The sequence below is a fragment of the Oncorhynchus masou genome, chromosome 31 (genome assembly GCF_036934945.1).
Source record: "Oncorhynchus masou masou isolate Uvic2021 chromosome 31, UVic_Omas_1.1, whole genome shotgun sequence".
Lineage (NCBI taxonomy): Eukaryota > Metazoa > Chordata > Actinopteri > Salmoniformes > Salmonidae > Oncorhynchus > Oncorhynchus masou.
Window position 1 is genome coordinate 55611736 of NC_088242.1, and position 19877 is coordinate 55631612.

The 19877-nt window shown below is 42.6% G+C and overlaps 1 protein-coding gene across 1 annotated transcript in view; it reads right to left on the bottom strand.

Annotated features, from left to right (window-relative positions):
• LOC135524145 (mitochondrial inner membrane protease subunit 2-like) overlaps positions 1 to 19877 on the bottom strand; it is a 142882-nt gene that overhangs the window by 99515 nt on the left and 23490 nt on the right. The window contains exons 2-3 of the mRNA XM_064951365.1: positions 11130 to 11267; positions 3112 to 3218 (exon numbers count right to left, since the gene is read on the bottom strand). Coding sequence (XP_064807437.1) covers positions 3112 to 3218; positions 11130 to 11264 — 242 coding nt within the window. The 5' untranslated portion in view covers positions 11265 to 11267. The remainder of the gene's footprint in view (positions 1 to 3111; positions 3219 to 11129; positions 11268 to 19877) is intronic.

Below are 19877 nucleotides of genomic sequence, written 5' to 3' on the forward strand. Positions count from 1 at the left end.
AGGCCATTACCCAGCCATCACGCTGCTGAAATCACACAAATGATAGATAATAACACTATTACAGCCAGCCAGGCAGCAGACATGTCAAAACATCCCTATCTATCTGCTAGATTAGGAGACAGACTGAAGCGATCTCTTTTGGCAAAACAAACCCTATTAACCTCCCCTGCCCTCCCCTCCTATCCCCTCCCTGGGGGCCAGAGTGTGCTCCACAGTGGCCTAATGGCTCATGGAAGGGTGGCCAAGCCAGTCAGCTCCTCTTTTCCTGCGTCCAGGAAGGAATTCCTACCTCCACAGACCGCGTTCTACTGTTGCCCTAACAACACGTCTGCAGAGGAGAGATTGTCAGCTCAGAGTATCCTAGATTAAGCATTTCAGAGGTTTTTGCTTTCCTTTTTTCCCCCCAACTCGGTCTTCTCTTTTTTTTGTAAACCCAATCCCAAAACAATGGGCTTTAGTTACGGCTGGCTAAAACACACCTCAACAAAGCCAAACTGGATTCTGTTGATGCTAAAAATGACAGAAACTCAGTACCGTCCAAACGAACAAGAGGGGTGATGTTTCTCTCTTCCTGGCATCCACACTTCAAAGACGAGCTACAGGAAGAGAAGCAACTACAGACTTGAAGTATTTTGAAGGTTTACGCTACTGCTGCTGTGCGTGCCATGAATACTCACACACCTTAAACAAACGTACCACGTCAAAACTTTCAACATCTGTTTTTCTATCGTCTTGGACCAGGATGGTAAACCTAAAACCTTGTTATTAACAAAAGAACGGTGCCAGAAAAGGGGATTCATTAACCCCACTATTTATAACCCGGAGAGGAGCATTTTTCCTTTTCCACAAGAACATTCTGCTTAGAAGAAACCTGTTTCTGAAGCTGCTTTAAAAAAAGTGTTTTAATTAAATGGTTATGTTAACAAGGAGAACATAAAATCAAATCAGCTTATTAATAGCCTGCACTGAAAGCATGACAAAAACCCGATGTGGCAGATAAATTGCCATATATGCACTCAAACACGGTGACCATTTTCCTCATCCACTACTATGGACCTGAAATGAGGAGTATTCTATTCTGTAAATAAGAAATTATTCAGAGGACCAGAATATTGCCTTGGACAATTTGCTTTTCAAATTAGAAGAGGGAATTCAGTCTACCTTGCTGTAGCAGTAGTCCAATATCACACTTCACATGTAAATACAGTACAGGCCAGGGTGGAATTCTTTGGCAGATGAGAAATACGCTTTTACATTTTTTCCCACCCAACAACAGTAGTTGATACAGATCTACTTGACACGTTGCCCTTCCTCATAAATGTTGCTTTAGAAAAAAACATTTTCCTGTGCCTACAGATTCACACCGACAGATGTGGGTGAAACACATGTCATAACTTTAACATCTATTGGAGTGGAACGGTTGCCCTGAGACGCGGCTGTAGGCTAACTAACTATAGAGTCTGATGCCATAGAAGTCTACAGTCAGGTCTCGGGGCAAGGGTCAGTACAGAGGTCAATAATCTAAACAGCAACACAAACAAGATGATGCACTTATCTCCTACAGTACCTTACAGAGTACATCAGGGTTGGACAACTTTAGTACCTTCCAGTTTCCCTCAGGTTTGTACCTTGTGAACATGACCCAGTATAATTTTCTCTTTACCCAGTGAGTCCACAAAATTAACAATTTCACCCTCAAGGGGAAACACAAGAGGGTTTCTCAACAACCATGACTAACTCTATCGTATACAGTGTAGTACGCCTATAGTCAGTGAAATTCCCCACACAGAAATAATTCATTCTTACAACTTAGTTTGTCAGTGTTCATTAGATTAGCATTCCCACGCTAGCTCTCTCACTCGCTTTCGATCACTTCCCCCTCTCCCCTTCCCTCTTTCTCCCGCCCTCACCTTCACCCCCTCCCTCCGCTCTGCTAGGAATGGTGCTTCATAAATGGCTGAACATCCTGTTCACAAGCGCAACACGTCTCCTGCAGGGAAGGGAAGGGAGAGGCTGCCATCTTGGGGTAATTATGGAAGAGGGATTTATCCTGCCTGCCGCTGTCTGTCTGTCTGAGCCCACACAATCCACATCACATCAAGCACCACAGCAGCAAATCGGTGCATTTAATAGGATTTTATTGGAGTTATTATTATATTTAACCAGGTAGCCCCATTGGAAGTCAGAATACCTCTTTTCTAAGGGAAACCTGCATGGATGGGTGGTTTGTGGACATCTGTGCTGAATCACAATAGTCATGTCGAACCCAAATAAACCAGACGTGGCAAAACTTTACCCTGAGGTTGTCAAACCCAGTTTAACTAATCAACACATCAAATACATAATGCAGTAATATTCCTTGACCGTACCTCTGTCGGCCTATTCATGACCTCTGCTCTGCTCTTCTGCATGAAACAAATCATAAAGCCTGAATCCCATCAAGGCAAGGCAGCACAAATTCATCAGACAGCTGCGTTATCACACATTGAAGTCTCAGAAGCCATCGCAAAAACAAAGACTGAGATAAGTAGCCTGGGATAAGTGCGCCCAGGGACGTGAGCATATGAGGAGAGAAAGAGAGAGAAAATACTTTCTTTCAGGGGAGATTTTGACTTGCGTCCCAAATAACACCCTACTTCCGACATAGTGTACTGCTTTTGGCCAGAGCCCTATGGTCAAAGGTCGTGCACTATATAGGGAATATGATGCCATTTGTGACTGAGTCTTTTTCATTAGCAGCCAGGGCCACATTTGGCTTCCCACGGTGCTTCAGAACAAAGAGTATGTCTGAAAGCAGGGAGCCTTCGCGTGGCTGTGTGGCGCTCTAATTGCTCTCTCTCTCGCTCCCCCTCTCCCTCCCTCTCTTGTGGAGCCAACAGTGTCAACAGGTCCTCCATTAAAAACAGCACAGGGGAGTTATAGGAGAGCAGAGCGTCAATGCTCAGCCAGCCATTGGCGTAGGGGCCTACTCCAGAGGTGGAGGGAGAGAAAGGGCAAGGATGTGTCTCCAAATCCACTTGATCTTAGCAACTAACAAGGTCCCAGCATGTCTGACAGCAAACAAAACCAAACAAGAGTTGATGTAAACGTGGTTGAAACTTGGTTACTTACAGGACTGACACAATGTCACCGCGACGTACTTGGTAGTTCCTCACACTCCAGCGGTTCAGGAGCACCACGTCAGAACCTGTCACATTCCCCTCAGGATTCAGGGAAGGCTGAGACGACAACACACACGCACACAAAAAGAGGCGAGTCAGTCACATCGGAAAGAAACAAGGAACAGGGGAAACAAGCAACATTGTCATCGGTGGCCTGGAACGAAGAAACAGCTGCAAGGGCCAAGTAGAGGGCAACCAGGGAACAGAAGACAGACTGAATGACATATTCCTCTTAGAGAAGTGAAGCGGACTCCTGCCATACTGAGCTAAATGCTGTGTCTAGCCTATCAAATCAAAGTTGATTTGTCACGTGCGCCGAATAAAAACAGTGAAATGCTTACTTACAGGCACTAACCAACAGTGCAAAAAAAGGTACTAGATGAACAATCGGTAAGTAGAGAAGTAAAACAACAGTAAAAAGACAGTGAAAAATAACAGTAGCGAGTCTATATACAGGCACCGGTTAGTCGGGCTGATTGAGGTAGTATGTACATGTAGATATGGTTAAAGTGACTATGCATATACACTGCTCAAAAAAATAAAAGGGAATGTTAAAATAACACATTCCTAGATCTGAATGAAATATTCTTATTAAATACTTTTTTCTTTACATAGTTGAATGTGCTGACAACAAAATCACACAAATTATCTCTGGAAATCAAATTTATCAACCCATGGAGGTCTGGATTTGGAGTCACACTCAAAACTAAAGTGGAAAACCACACTACAGGCTGATCCAACTTTGATGTAATGTCCTTAAAACAAGTCAAAATGAGGCTCAGTAGTGTGTGCGGCCTCCACGTGCCTGTCTGACCTCCCTACAACGCCTGGGCATGCTCCTGATGAGGTGGTGGATGGTCTCCTGAGGGATCTCCTCCCAGACCTGGACTAAGGCATCCGCCAACTCCTGGACAGTCTGTGGTGCAACGTGGCATTGGTGGATGGAGCGAGACATGATGTCCCAGATGTGCTCAATTGGATTCAGGTCTGGGGAACGGGCGGGCCAGTCCATAGCATCAATGCCTTCCTCTTGCAGGAACTGCTGACACACTCCAGCCATATGAGGTCTAGCATTGTCTTGCATTATGAGGAACCCAGGGCCAACCACACCAGAATATGGTCTCACAAGGGGTCTGAGGATCTCATCTCGGTACCTAATGGCAGTCAGGCTACCTCTGGCGAGCACATGGAGGGCTGTGCGGCCCCCCAAAGAAATGTCACCCCACACCATGACTGACACATCGCCAAACTGGTCATGCTGGAGGATGTTGCAGGCAGCAGAAACTTCTGTCACATGTGCTCAGTGTGAACCTGCTTTCGTCTGTGAAGAGCACAGGGCGCCAGTGGCGAATTTGCCAATCTTGGTGTTCTCTGGCAAATGCTAAACGTCCTGCACGGTGTTGGGCTGAAAGCACAACCCCCACCTGTGGACGTCGGGCCGTCATACCACCCTCATGGAGTCTGTTTCTGACCGTTTGAGCAGACACATGCACATTTGTAGCCTGCTGGAGGTCATTTTGCAGGGCTCTGGCAGTGCTCCTCCTTCTCCTCCTTGCACAAAGGCGGAGGTAGCGGTCCTGCTGCTGGGTTGTTGCCCTCCTACGGCCTCCTCCACGTCTCATGATGTACTGGCCTGTCTCCTGGTAGCGCCTCCATGCTCTGGACACTACGCTGACAGACACAGCAAACCTTCTTGCATTGATGTACCATCCTGGATGAGCTGCACTACCTGAGCCACTTGTGTGGGTTGTAGACTCCATCTCATGCTACCACTAGAGAGAAAGCACCACCAGCATTCAAAAGTGACCAAAACATCAGCCAGGAAGCATAGGAACTGAGAAGTGGTCTGTGGTCCCTACCTGCAGAACCACTCCTTTATTGGGGGTGTCTTGCTAAATGCCTATAATTTCCACCTGTTGTCTATTCCATTTGCACAACAGCATGTGAAATTTATTGTCAATCAGTGTTGCTTCCGAAGTGGACAGTTTGATTTCACAGAAGTGTGATTGACTTGGAGTTACATTGTGTTGTTAAAGTGTTCCCTTTATTTTTTTGAGCTGTGTATGATAAACAGAGAGTAGCAGTAGCGTAAAAGAGGGGTTAGCGGGAATGAATGCAGATAGCCCGGTTAGCCAATGTGAGGGGGCACTGGTTGGTCGGGCCAATTGAGGTAGTACAGTTGACATACACCTTAGCCAAATACATTTCAACTCAGTATTTCACAATTTCTGACATTTAATCCTAGTAAAAATTCCCCGTCTTAGGTCAGTTAGGATCGCCACTTCATTGTAAGAATGTGAAATGTCAGAATAATAGCAGAGAGAATGATTTATTTCAGCTTTTATTTCTTTCATCACATTCACAGTGGGCCAGAAGTTTACATACACTCAATTAGTATTTGGTAACATTGCCTTTAAATTGTTTAACTTGGGCCATACGTTTCAGGTAGCCTTCCACAAGCTTCCCACAATAAGTTGGGTGAATTTTGGCCCATTCCTCCTGACAGAGCTGGTGTAACTGAGTCAGGTTTGTAGGCCTCCTTGCTCGCACATACTTTTTCAGTTCTGCTCACAAATGTTCCATGGGATTGAGGTCAGGGCTTTGTGATGGCCACTCCAAAACCTTGACTTTGATGTCCTTAAGCCATTTTGCCACAATTTTGGAAGTATGCTTGGTGTCATTGTCCATTTGGAAGACCCATCTGCGACCAAGCTTTAACTTCCTGACTGATGTCGTGAGGTGTTGCTTCAATATATGCACATAATTTTCTTTCCTCATGATGCCCTGTTTTTTGTGAAGTGCACCAGTCCCTCCTGCAGCAAAGCACCCCCACAACATTATGCTGCCACCCCCGTGCTTAATGGATGGGATGGTGTTCTTCAGCTTGCCCTTTTTCCTCCTAACATAACAATGGTTATTACGGCCAAACAGTTCTATTTTTGTTTCATCAGTCCAGAGGATATTTCTCCAAAGTACGATATTTGTCCCCATGTGCAGTTGCAAACTGTAGTCTGGCTTTTTTTGTGTCGGTTTTGGAGCAGTGGCTTCTGCCTTGCTGAGCGGCCTTTCAGGTTGTCGATATAGGACTCGTTTAACTGTGGATATAGATACTTTTGTACCAGTTTCCTCCAGCATCTTCACATGGTCTTTGCTGTTGTTCTGGGATTGATTTGCACTTTTCGCACCAAAGTACATTCATCTCTAGGAGACAGAACGCGTCTCCTTCCTGAGCGGCATGGTGTTTATACTTACGAACTATTGTTTGTAAAGATGAACACATACCTTCAGCCGTTTGGAAATTGCTCCCAAGGATGAACCAGACTTGTGGAGGTCTACATTTATTTTCTGAGGTCTTGGCTGATTTCTTTTGATTTTCCTATGATGTCAAGCAAAGAGGCACAGAGTTTGAAGGTAGACCTTGAAATACATACACAGGTACACCTTCAATTGACTAAAATGATGTCAATTAGCCTATCAGAAGCTTCAAAAGCCATGACATAATTTTCTGGAATTTTCCAAGCTGTTTAAAAGGCACAGTCAACTTAGTGTATGTAAACATCTGGCTCACTGTGATACAGTGAATTATAAGTGAAATAATCTGTCTGCAAAGAATTGTTGGAAAAATTACTTGTGTCATGCACAAAGCAGATGCCCTAACGGACTTGCAAAAACTATAGTTTGTTAACAAGAAATTTGTGGAATTGTTGAAAAACAAGTTTTAATGACTCCTACCTAAAGTGTATATGTAAACTTCCGACGTCAACTGTATGTACATGAACGTATAGTGAAAGTGACTATGCATATATGATAAACAGAGAGTAGCAGCAGCGTAAAAGACGGGTAGGGTTGGGGGGCGGCACACAATGCAAATAGTCAGGGTAGCCATTTGACTACCTGTTCAGGAATCTTATGGCTTTGGGGTAAAAACTGTCCTAGACTTGGCACTACTGTACCGCTTGCCATGCGGTCGTAGAGAGAACAGTCTGTCTTTTTAGGGCCTTCTTCTGACACCGCCTGGTGTAGAGGTCCTGGATGGCAAGCTGCTTTGCCCCAGTGAAGTATTGGGCCGTACGCACTACCCTCTGTAGTGCCTTGCGGTCGGAGGCCGAGCAATTGTCGTACCAGTCAGGATGCTCTTGATGTTGCAGCTGTAGAACCTTTTGAGGATCTCAGGACCCGTGCCAAATCTTTTTAGTTTCCTGAGGGGGAATAGGCTTTGTCGTGCCCTCTTCACGACTGTCTCTGTGTGTTTGGACCATTCTAGTTTGTTGTTGATGTGGACACCAAGGAACTTGAAGCTCTCAACTTGCTCCACTACAGCCCTGTCGATGAGAATGGGGGCGTGCTCGGTCCTCCTTTTCCTGTAGTCCACAATCATCTCCTTAGTCATGGTTACTTTGAGGGATAGGTTGTTATTCTGGCACCACCCGGCCAGGTCCCTGGCCTCCTCCCTGTAGTCTCATCATTGTCAGTGGTCAGGCCTACCACTGTTGTGTCGTCTGCAAACTTAATGATGGTGTTGGAGTCGTGCCTGGCCATTCAGTCGTGGGTGAACAGGGAGTACAGGAGGGGACTGAGCATGCATCCTTGGAGGGGCTCCAGTGTTGAGGATCAGCATGGCAGATGGGTTGCTACCTACCCTCACCACCTTGGGGCGGCCCGTCAGGAAGTCCAGGATCCAGTTGCAGAGGGAGGTATTTAGTCCCAGGATCCTTAGCTTAGTGATGAGTTTGAGGGTAATATGGTGTTGAACGCTGAGCTGAAGTCAATGAATAGCATTCTCACATAGGTGTTCCTTTTGTCCAGGTGGGAAAGGGCAGTGTGGAGCGCAATAGAGATTGCATCATCTGTGGATCTGTTTGTGTGGTATGCAAATTGGAGTGGGTCTAGGGTTTCTGGGAAAATGGTGTTGATGTGAGCCCTTACCAGCCTTTCAAAACACTTCATGGCTACGGACCTGAGTGCTACGGGTCTGTAGTCATTAAGGCAGGTTGCCTTCGTGTTCTTGGGCACAGGGACTATGGTGGTCTGCTTGAAACATGTTGGTATTTCAGACTCAATCAGGGACATGTTGAAAATGTCAGTGAAGACACCAGCCAGGTGGTCAGCACATGCCAGGAGCACACGTCCTGGAAATCCGTCTGGCCCCGCAGCCTTGTGAATGTTGACCTGTTTAAAGGTCTTACTCACGTCGGCTACGGAGAGAGTGATTACACAGTCGACCAGGAACAGCTGATGCTCTCATGCATGCTTCAGTGTTGCTTGCCTCGTGGCTGTGCTTCCCTATGTAGTCTGTTATAGTTTGCAAGCCCTGTGACATAAGACGAGCATCGGAGCCGGTGTAGTACGATTCAATCTTAGCCCTGTATTGACGCTTTGTCTGTTTGATGGTTCGTTGGAGGGCATAGCGGGATTTCTTATAAGCTTCCGGGTTACAGTCCCGCACCTTGAAAGCAGCAGCTCTATTCTTTAGCTCAGTGCGAATGTTGCCTGTAATCCATGGCTTCTTTTTGGGGTATGTACATACAGTCACTGTGGGGACGATGTCCTCAATGCACTTATTGATATTGCCAGTGACTGATGTGGTGTACTCCTCAATGCCATCGGAAGAATCCCGGAACATGTTCCAGTCTGATAGCAAAACAGTCCTGTAGTTTAGCATCTGCTTCAACTGACCACTTATTTTAATTGATTGAGTCACTGGTGCTTCCTGCTTTAACTTTTGCTTGTAAGCAGGAATCAGAAGGATAGAATTATGGTCGGATTTATCAAACGGAGGGCGAGGGAGAGCTTTGTACACGTCTCTGTGTGTGGAGTCCAGGTGATCTAGAATTTTTCTCTCTCTGGTTGGACATTTAACATGTTGATAGAAATTAGGTAGAACTGATTTAAGTTTCCCTGCATTAAAGTATCCGACTACTAGGAGCGCCGCCTCTGGGTGAGCGGTTCCTTGTTTGCTTATTTCCTTATACAGCTGACTGAGAAAAAATCTTGGTCTAATCCGAGGTGAGTGATCGCTGTCCTGACAACCAGAAGCTCTTTTTTTTGCCATAAGATACAGTTACAGAAACATTTTGTACAAAACAAGCTACAAATAATGCTAAAAAACTAACACATAAATAGCACAATAAGTTGGGCGCCTGTTAAACTGCTGCCATTTCTTCCGGCACCATTTTATATATATCTGTATGTCTTCCCGTGCCTACAGATTCACACCGACAGATGTGGGTGAAATATACGTCATACCATTAAAATCTATTGGAGTGGAACAGTTTCCCTGAGATGTGGCTGTAGGCTAATTAACTATAGAGTCTGACGCCATAGAAGTCTACAGTCATGTCTCGGGGCAAGGGTCAGTACAGAGGTCAATAATCTAAACAGCAACACAAACAAGATGATGCACATATCTCCTACAGTACCTTACAGAGTACATCAGGGTTGGACAAGTTTAGTACCTTCCAGGTTCCCTCAGGTTTGTACCTTCTGAACATGACCCAGTATAATTTTCTCTTTACCCAGTGAGTCCACAAAATTAACAATTTCACCCTCAATGGGAAACACAAGAGGGTTTCTCAACAACCATGACTAACTCTATCGTATACAGTGTAGTACGCCTATAGTCTGTGAAATCCCCCCCCCCACAGAAATAATTCATTCTTACAACTTAGTTTGTGTCACTTTATCGAAGAGCTAGTGTGTGACGAAGCCCCACTCCAAGCAGCGGGTGACATGACACAGGAAGAATGATTCATTAAACAGGATGTGCACAGGCCATTTCACGCTTGCCGGGGTAATTGACAGAATATCTCTTATCCGTCTGCTGAAAATAAATATCCCATTCGAGTGCTGCCAGCCGCAGAATGTATCTGTTACAGTTGGATACGTTATCATTTTCACTTTCAGTCATATTTTACCATATTACATGCTGTATTGTTTCAAAGACGTTTATCTTGCTAGCTTGAAAGCACCCTAGAATTAATAAAAACATGAGAAAAAAACAACAACACAGGAGACAAGGAAAGTTAGATCAAATAAGATTGTCTGGTCAACAATTCAATCTTGTGAGCACTGCAGCCTTAGGCAAGACAACGCAGGGGTTTTGAAAGGATTCTTGTTTAAACTATCACGGTCTTGTAGGAGGAGAGGCAAAGTGAGGCAACAGCCTGTCTACACAACGAGAACCTGGCGAAATCCTAACAACTCCAACAATGTAAACAGCCTTCAGTATCTGAACGTATTGACTTACTAATTAGTAGTATGGGAGGAGAGGAGGGAGATCAATAATGATCTTCTTCAGACAAACATTTTGTTACATTTCTTTCTTTCTTACTTACTTAGAAAACCATGCAAATATACTTGGATTCTAATTACGTCACATGGGATGGTACAAACGAAACTATATCATGCTGTATAGATTCTCTTGTCAACCATTCACAAGAAGCTAAACTGCCATCCAACACTGTCAACAGGGAGGACAAGCCCCAGCCAATGATGCGAAACCAATGGGTCTCAGCTGCACGACTGACTTACCTCGATGCCTACATAGCTACAGATGTATGCCTGATTAACTCTGTTTGATAGCAGAATGAAAGATGAACGTGCATAGAGCATAGAGGTTTAAAACAAGTGTTTATGTGCGTTTTCTTAACGTGAGCAAAGACGTGAGATGCATTTGATGTATTTCATCACGACCAACTGTCAACCCAGGCCATGAAGTATGACTTCTGTTGTATTGTATGGCTTCTGGATCCGAGCAAGGCTAAATATCTTCTGTGGTATTGGTATTTGAATTGTGGGGTGAGGTAAGGCCAATTTATTCCATTCAATAGAACCTCTCCCTCTCTTTACTGCATGATACAGTAGATACCGAGATGCAATCAACTCTGTTACAAAAGGAAAGTGTGGCTTTGAAAAAGTACAACAAGATCAGTAGGAATTGATGGAGAAAGCAGAGAGCGTGTGTCTCACCTGCATTGAGGCTCCTTCTACTCGTGCTACATAGGCAAAGCGGTCCAGAACAGTGACAGTTACGGGCACTGCCACGAAGAAGCCGCTCACAAACGCCCGGATATACCTGCGCCCAGCCCCGGCCTGCTGAGCCATCACCTAGGGGACAGAAGAACACAGTTCAGCCATCATAATTGGAACACAGCCATAAGAACTCAGCATGCAACAGCACATGGAGAATCAGATAGTAGGGAGTTTGTATTGGCAAGAACAGGATGTAATTTCAGTCATTTCTCACTCAAAGAGAGAACACATATTGCATGCAGGCATTTCTCATCCTTCTCTGCCCTCTGTTCTCAAAAACTACAGCAGGACAGCAAGACAATTGTGAAATAACAGAGTGACAGACCAAAGACCCTAGACAGGCTAATGCATCAGCGGCTTTAAATAACACAGCCACCAAGAAGATACTCAAACTTTGTTGTTACTGATTGTGATCGTGAGATGCTTCAAAAAGTTTATGCTTCAGAGGTGCATCAAATATTCCTTGGTGGTACTGTAGCATGTCCTTACCCATCCTTAGTGTTGCACGTTATACCGAAACTTCGGTACTTTCGATACTAGAACATGAATAATGTCTCGGGTACAAATATATATATATATTTTTTTTTTTTACTTTCTGTATTTCTGTTAATGTGTCTCACGAATCAAGCCTGTCTGTCAGCGCAGCCGATCCCTTACTATAGCGTGCACCGTACCTGCTCCACTTACCCATTGCAAGCCTGCACTGGGAGTCTGGGCAGCGTCATGTTAGCTCCCCACTCATGCTGCACAGAAGATAACACATTTGAATCCGACACGGCATGTAGAAATTTTAAAACTGTTAATTACTGTTCGCAAAACAATGTCCATACAAGCTAGAAGACTTGCACAATGCAAAAAGATACCGGTAGCTTCCAACTTTGCAGGCTAACTTTTGTTTCTAGCTGACAGCTAAAGCTAACATCAACTCAATACTCTAGTACTTTGTTTATGGTAATATGCAAACCATTACGGCAAAATATGCTGATTGACACAAAAAACTAAATTAATTCCCACATCTCTCCCAAAGATGATCTATTGTGTCATCGAATTGACTGTGCTCCGACGGGCCGCCCCCTCTTCTCCCATGAATGATGTCATTACTGGTTAAAGACACATTCTTATAAAAAGAAGCTACTTCTATGCAAATGTTGTTGATAAGTACAATTAAATAAGTCCGAAATGGAATGGAAACTGATTGTTTGTCATCTGTAGCCCCATGCAATCAGCCAAAAGAAGCTCAATAACTCAATGCATGCACACTCCTATTGAATATGCATTCACCTGTATTGTGAATAGGTCAAAGCTGCATCTTGATTTGCCAAGTTTATCAACAGAGATTTACCTTTCAAATAAATTATTACCATTATGTTGTCATGTAGTTGGTTGTATTAATTAATGCATACAAGGCTGTCTCTGAAAAATATTGACATAAAAAATGATAATGTAATGATATTGAACTGAGATATTCTTAGTCTGGCAGTGGCAAATATATTTAAAAAAAAGTTAGACACCTGTCTGATTGGACTAATCCAGTGCGGAGGCCACAGGGATGGCACACCAGTATCACCAGTAGTACATTTAGTGTTAATTACCATCATTTGTAATCTACAATGTTTGTTTGGTTATGGTCATTTATGTTAATGCATTCAATATATTTTTATTACAGTCTTACCGTTCTCATTGAAGGAGCGGACACGTTTGCAGAGCGCACAACCTAAGTTTGGTTTATCTCATTCCATTTATGAATAAGGACAAGGCGTACCTGATTACGCATAGAACTAGGTCTAGGCTACCTGGCCTGTGCGCAAATGTAGGCTTTTATGAATGCTCCCATTTTGGGGATTTGATACTATTTCTGATTGTCTTAAATCAGCATCACTGTGGAGCTTTTATCAAAGTCATTTTTTCTTTGCCTCAAAAAGCAAAGTAAACAAAGTCGGTTTTTACATCCATTGAGAATGACAATAGCTCCTTAACGTAGCCTATTTGAAAAATCTTTCCAGCTCTCTCCCTTTCAATAACCGCTCAGCATGAAAGTGGAAAAAATGTCATGCTCTGATCTGGTGGAAAAAAAGGCCTACCTGATTACCTCTCATCCCTTGCGCAAATAGCTTCTTTTTTGGGGGGATTAATAATAGCTTACAGCTGTGTCTGCCTGTCCAGAGCTCACTGGCACAGAAACTCTTGAGGGCCCAGAATATTTTATACAATGTTGCAAGTTTGCTAGTACCAGCATCAAGCTGGACCCAAGTTAATAGTTGATACAATGTTAATTTCCTTGCAGATAGGCCATGCTATGTATAGGATATTTATTTTAAAAAATATGGTTATTTTCTACCTGTGGGCTAAAATATAATTATTTGTTAGCTTTATGTAGGCTATTTTTACATATTGGCAAAGGCAATAGAAGTTACAAATCTAAAAGTATCATTTTCAATTAGATAGAATTTTGATTAACCACTTAGAGACTTTATTATAAATTCAATTAGCCTGTTCCACAAAATGTGCATATGAAAATCATAACTGGCATGCACAAAGAAATGGTACAATTACTTGGCACTCCAAATGGAAAAGGTTGCCGAAAGCTGGTGTAGCCTATTACCGGAAACTTCAGGAGCATAAAGGCAGAATCTGGGATGGCCAGCAGCAGCAGCAGCAGCAGGCAGCGGAAGGAGAGGGGTCGGGTAGGGATCCGTTTTTTTCTTCTTCTGGTTACGATATATTAATCTCTGGCTCACTCTTTAGTAATTTGTAGGCAAAGTAGCCTATATATTGTTGATGATTTCAGTCTCGATATGGAAAAATACACTAAATCTGGTATCGGTTTCGAAATCAAAATGCTGGTATCATGACAACACTAGTGGCTATTGCTTTGAAACAATAACAACCCTCCGTGCAAATATTGTTTTCCAATGGCTGGCAAATATTGTCAACAATATTGTTTCAACATACTTTCCTTGTTATTTCAACTTCCTGCATTAGTGTTGCATCAAACTTTTGTGCAAAAAGTTAGTGTTAATGAACGTGACTGAGTTAGAAGTAAAAGAATAGAAGCCTTTCGACAGAAGAGAACAGGACATAAGTAGACCCGGACAGAACAAGATCCGCCCAAGGACACAACCGCCTAGCCAATTAAAGCCAACCTGCATCACACATCCTCTCAGCCTCTGGCCCCATGACTGCTCTGCTCCAGCCCGAGTCAACCTGCTGTGATGAAGCTAATTAAAGATGCGCTATGCAGAAATGTCTACGCCATTTCCTGGTTGCTAAAACTCTAATTGTTCACCTAATTTCAGTGTCTGACAAAACAAGAAACTATGGTGGAGAGAATCATTGTACCATCTAAACTGCTGTGAAATATATATAATATAATAATATAACAAATGTTTGGCGTTATAATAAACATGGAAAATTGTTCCGAATATCTGTTGTAGCTTAAGACATCTACAAACCCACAATGTAATGCTCTCTCTATGGGCTGGCTAGCTAGAAAATGTAGGTATACACAATAATACCAAAGACAACATCAGCAAGTAACATCACTCAGAGATGCACAAAAACAATATAACATTCAAAAATGGGTGAGCCTTTCCTTTAAGGCTATCTTACAAACTAATGTTACAGTATTTATTTGACCTTAAAATGAGTAACACATCATGGCCACATTGCGGTTACTGTAACAAATGTATTCTTATGTAATCATAGAAAGCATGCATGTTCAAGATAACATGCAATGGTCGCAGGTCTGTGGAATTCTTCACAAATGCTATAATAATCTGCAGAGGCATTGACCACTTGCACCATGTACTTTAATGTAATTTCAACTGCAATCCAGGTCATTTGGTTGTGCTATTAGCTGAAGCACAGTAATAACGCAATTAAGTTGGTGTACAAATAAAACAGTATCTGACATTGTTTTCCTTTAGACAGTTGACCGCACAGTGATAACTCATTTACAGTTGAGTTGGAAGTTCACATACACTTTAGCCAAATACATTTAAACTCAGTTTTTCACATTTAATCCTAGTAAAAATTCCCTGTCTTAGGTCGGTTAGGATCACCACTTTATTTTAAGAATGTGAAATGTCTGAATAATAGTAGAGAGAATCATTAATTTCAGCTTTTATTTTTTTCATCACATTCACTGTGGGTCAGAAGTTTACATACACTCGATTAGTATTTGGTAGCATTGTCTTTAAATGATTTAACTTGGTTCAAACGTTTTGGGGAACCTTCCACAAGCTTCCCACAATAAGTTGGGTGAAATTTGGCCCATTCCTCCTGACAGAGTTGGTGTAACTGAGTCAGGTTTGTAGGCCTCCTTGCCTGCACACGCTTTTTCAGTTCTGCCCACACATTTTCTATGGGATTGAGGTCAGGGCTTTGTGATGGCCACTCCAATACCTTGACTTTGTTGTCCTTAAGCCATTTTGCCTCAACTTTGGAAGTATGCTTGGGTTCTATGTCCACTTGGAAGACCCATTTGCGACCAAGCTTAAACTTCCTGACTGATGTCTTGAGATGTTGCTTCAATATATCCACATCATTTTCTTTCCTCATGATGCCATCTATTTTGTAAAGTGCACCAGATCCTCCTGCAGCAAAGCACCCCCACAACACGATGCTGCCACCCCCATGCTTCATGTTTGGAATGGTGTTATTCGGCTTGCAAGCCTCCCCGTTTCCTCCAAACATAACGATGGTCATTATGACTAAACAGTTCTATTTTTGTTTCATCAGACCAGAGGACATTTCTCCAAAAAGTACAATCTTTGTCTCCATGTGCAGTTGTAAACTGTAGTCTGGCCTTTTTATGGCGGTTTTGGAGCAGTGGCTTCTGCCTTGCTGAGTGGCCTTTCAGGTTATGTCGATATAGGACTCGTTTTGCTGTGGCTATAGATACTTTTGTATCTTCACAAGGTCTTTTGCTGTTGTTCTGGGATTGATTTACACCTTTCGCACCAGAGTACGTTCATCTCTAGGAGACAGAACACGTCTCCTTCCTGAGTGGTATGAAGGCTGCGTGGTCCCATGGTGTTTATACCTGCGTACTATTGTTTGTACAGATGAATGTGGTACCTTTAGGCGTTTGAAAATTGCTCCTAAGGATGAACCAGACTTGTGAAGGTCTACAATTATTTTTCTGAGGTCTTGGCTGATTTCTTTTGATTTTCCAATGATGTCAAGCAAAGAAGCACAGAGGTTGAAGTTTGGTCTTGAAATACAGCCACAGGTAAACCTCCAATTGACTCAAATGATGTCAATTAGCCTATCAGAAGCTTCTAAAGCCACTACATCATTTTCTGGAATTTCCCAAGCTGTTTGAAGGCACAGTCAACTTAGTGTATGTACACTTCTGACCCACTGGAATTGTGATATGGTGAATTATGAAATAATCTGTCTGCAAATAATGTTTTGAAAAATTACTTGTGTCAATCCCAAAGTAGATGTCCTAACCGACTTGCCAGAACTATAGTTTAACAAGAAATTTATGCAGTGGTTGGAAAACAAGTTTTAATGACACCAACCTAAGAGTATGTGAACTTCTGACTTCAACTGTAGGTGACATCTAAACCAAAAATCAGACATTGATTTTCTATTGGAATTTGGTTGTACTTTTAGATGGTTGAAAGCATAGTGATAACACATTTTGAATTCAACAACATTTTGGCAGTTTTTTTGACTAGGTGAAAATAGGTTGTAATCTCATTGATCAACCAAATATCAAATGAAAATTTTAAATTGGTCACACACACATGGTTAGGAGAAGTTATTGCGAGTGTAGCAAAAGATTTGTGCTTCTAGTTCCGACAGTGCAGCAATATCTATCAAGTAATATCTAACAATTCCACAACAAATACCTGATACACACAAAGCTAAGTAAGGAATGGAATAAGAATCTATAAATATATGGACGATATATGGATGAGCAAAAAAAGTACCCAATTCCCACAATGAAATGACGTGGGGTGCCCAGTGGGTGTGTAGCCTACACACATTTGCAGAGCCCTACAGCATCTACCCTTAACAAATGAACGATATCCACGCCCCTGTATATTTTTTTTACGTCCTATTAAACACAGTAATCTACTTTCCAAACCCACCATAGGATATTGTAAGACATCAGTTACCATGTGCTAGAGGGAGAGGCACTCCAGCATGGTTGGCAGAAAATCCATTGGAGCATAACAATCCATCCTGACATGAACATATTGCCATTCCTGCACATTAATAGAGTACATAATCCATATCAAAACAAATTGAATCGCATAAGGCCTACAGAGCGCTTCAGTGAGGTGTGAGGGTGGCACAGAGCAGCTGTGCTGCATTAGGCTGGCTTTCCTCCTGTGCTGACTTCTTGCGGAGTTGTGTTCATGGTAACTGACAGCCTTTCATTGATTCATATCAATCTCTAGCCAATAGGGCTGGGGATTGCCAGGGACCTCATGATACTATCACGATACTTAGGTGCCAATGCAATATGTATTGCAATTCTCACAATTCTATATGTATTGTGATTCGATAATGTGATTTTATTTGCAATTTGATGTTCCAAATACAGTTGAAGTCATAAGTTTACATACACCTTAGCCAAATACATTTAAACTCCGTTTTTCACAATTCCTGACATTTAATCCTAGTAAAACTTACTTGTCTTAGGTCAGTTCGGATCACCACTTTTTTTAAACAATGTGAAATGTCAGAATAATAGTAGAGAGAATTATTTATTTCAGCTTTTATTTCTTTCATCACATACACTCAATTAGTATTTGGTAGCATTGCCTTTAAATTGTTTAACTTGGGTCAAACGTTTTGAAAGCCTTCCACAAGCTTCCTACAATAAGTTGGGTGAATTTTGGCCAATTCCTCCAGACAGAGATGGTGTAACTGAGTCAGGTTTGTAGGCCTCCTTGCTCGCGCACCCTTTTTCAGTTCTGTCCACACATTTTCTATAGGATGAGGTCAGGGCTTTGTGATGGCCACTCCAAGACCTTAACTTTGTTGTCCTTAAGCCATTTTGTCATAACTTTGGAAGTATGCTTGGGGTCATTGGCCATTTGGAAGACCCATCTGCGACCAAGCTTTAACTTCCTGACTGATGTCTTGAGGAGTTGCTTCAATATATCCACATAATTTTCCTACCTCATGATGCCATCTATTTTATGAAGTGCACTAGTCCCTCCTGCAGCAAAGCACCCCCACAACATGATGCTGCCACCCCCGTGCTTCACGGATGGGATGGTGTTCTTCGGCTTGCAAGCCTCCCCCTTTTTCCTCCAAACTTAATGATGGTCATTGTGGCCAACAGTTCTATTTTTGTTTCATCAGACCAGAGGACATTTTTCCAAAAAGTACGATCTTTGTCCCCATGTGCAGTTGCAAACCGTAGTCTGCCTTTTTTATGGCGGTTTTGTAGCAGTGGCGTCTTCCTTGCTGAGCGACCTTTTATGTTGATATTGGACTCGTTTTACTGTGGATGTTGATACTTTTGTACCGGTTTCCTACAGCATCTTCACAACGTCCTTTGCTGTTGTCCTGGGATTTTTGCACCAAAGAACGTGTCTCATTCCTGAGGGATATGACGGCTGCGTGGTCAAAGGTGTTTATACATGCGTACTACTGTTTGTACAGATGAACATGGTATCTTCAGGCATTTGGCTTATTTCTTTTAATTTTCCCATGATGTCAATCAAAGAGGCACTGAGTTTGAAGGTAGGCCTTGAAATACATCCACAGGTACACCGCCAATTGACTCAAATGATGTCAATTAGCCTATCAGAAGCTTCTAAAGCCATGACATCCTTTTCTGGAATTTCCCAAGCTGTTTAAAGGCACAGTCAACTTAGTGTATGTAAACTACTGACCCACTGGAATTGTGATTCAGTCATTTATAAATGACATAATCTGGCTGTAAACAATTATTGGAAAAATGACTTGTGTCATTCAAAAAGTAGATGTCCTAACCGACTGCCAAAACTAAAGTTTGTTAACAAGAAATTTGTGGAGTGGTTGAAAAAGAAGTTTTAAAGACTCCAACCTAAGTGTATGTAAACTTCCGACTTCAACTGTATATTGCTCACTTTATGTCTGCTGCAGAGAGAGAGAGCATGAGTAATTGAGTTTTGATCAGTCAGGGAGATAAGTATGTTGGCTCACTATTTAAAAATAAGATGGAGAACAGTTTTGGCACAGGTACAGCCGACTATCTCTACCTAACACTAGCTTCAGTAGCAAAAAAATATAATTATAATAATGTGATATGTAACTGCATAGATGTTTTCCACTCATCACTACTAGACAATACAGTAAAACAGTATAGATCTGTAAACCCATTAGGATACTATTACCACATTACCCGGTATCTGGGAACCAAAAGTCTAGTTTCTCAATGTAAATTTCCCCATGCGTTTTCTCCATTCAGCCATGACAAGACTACAGAGTGAGGAGAGTGTGAATGCAGTATCAAAGAAAGAGTCAGAATAAGAAAGGTGAGACAGAGGTTATAGAGCTTGAGGTATAGCCCGAGGTACCGGAGTTGGCTGATGGTATGTCAAGGTGTGTGTGTGTGTGTGTGTGTGTGTGTGTGTGTGTGTGTGTGTGTGTGTGTGTGTGTGTGTGTGTGTGTGTGTGCGTGCATGTGAACGTGTGTGTGTGTGCGTGTGAACGTGTGTGTGTGTGTGTGTG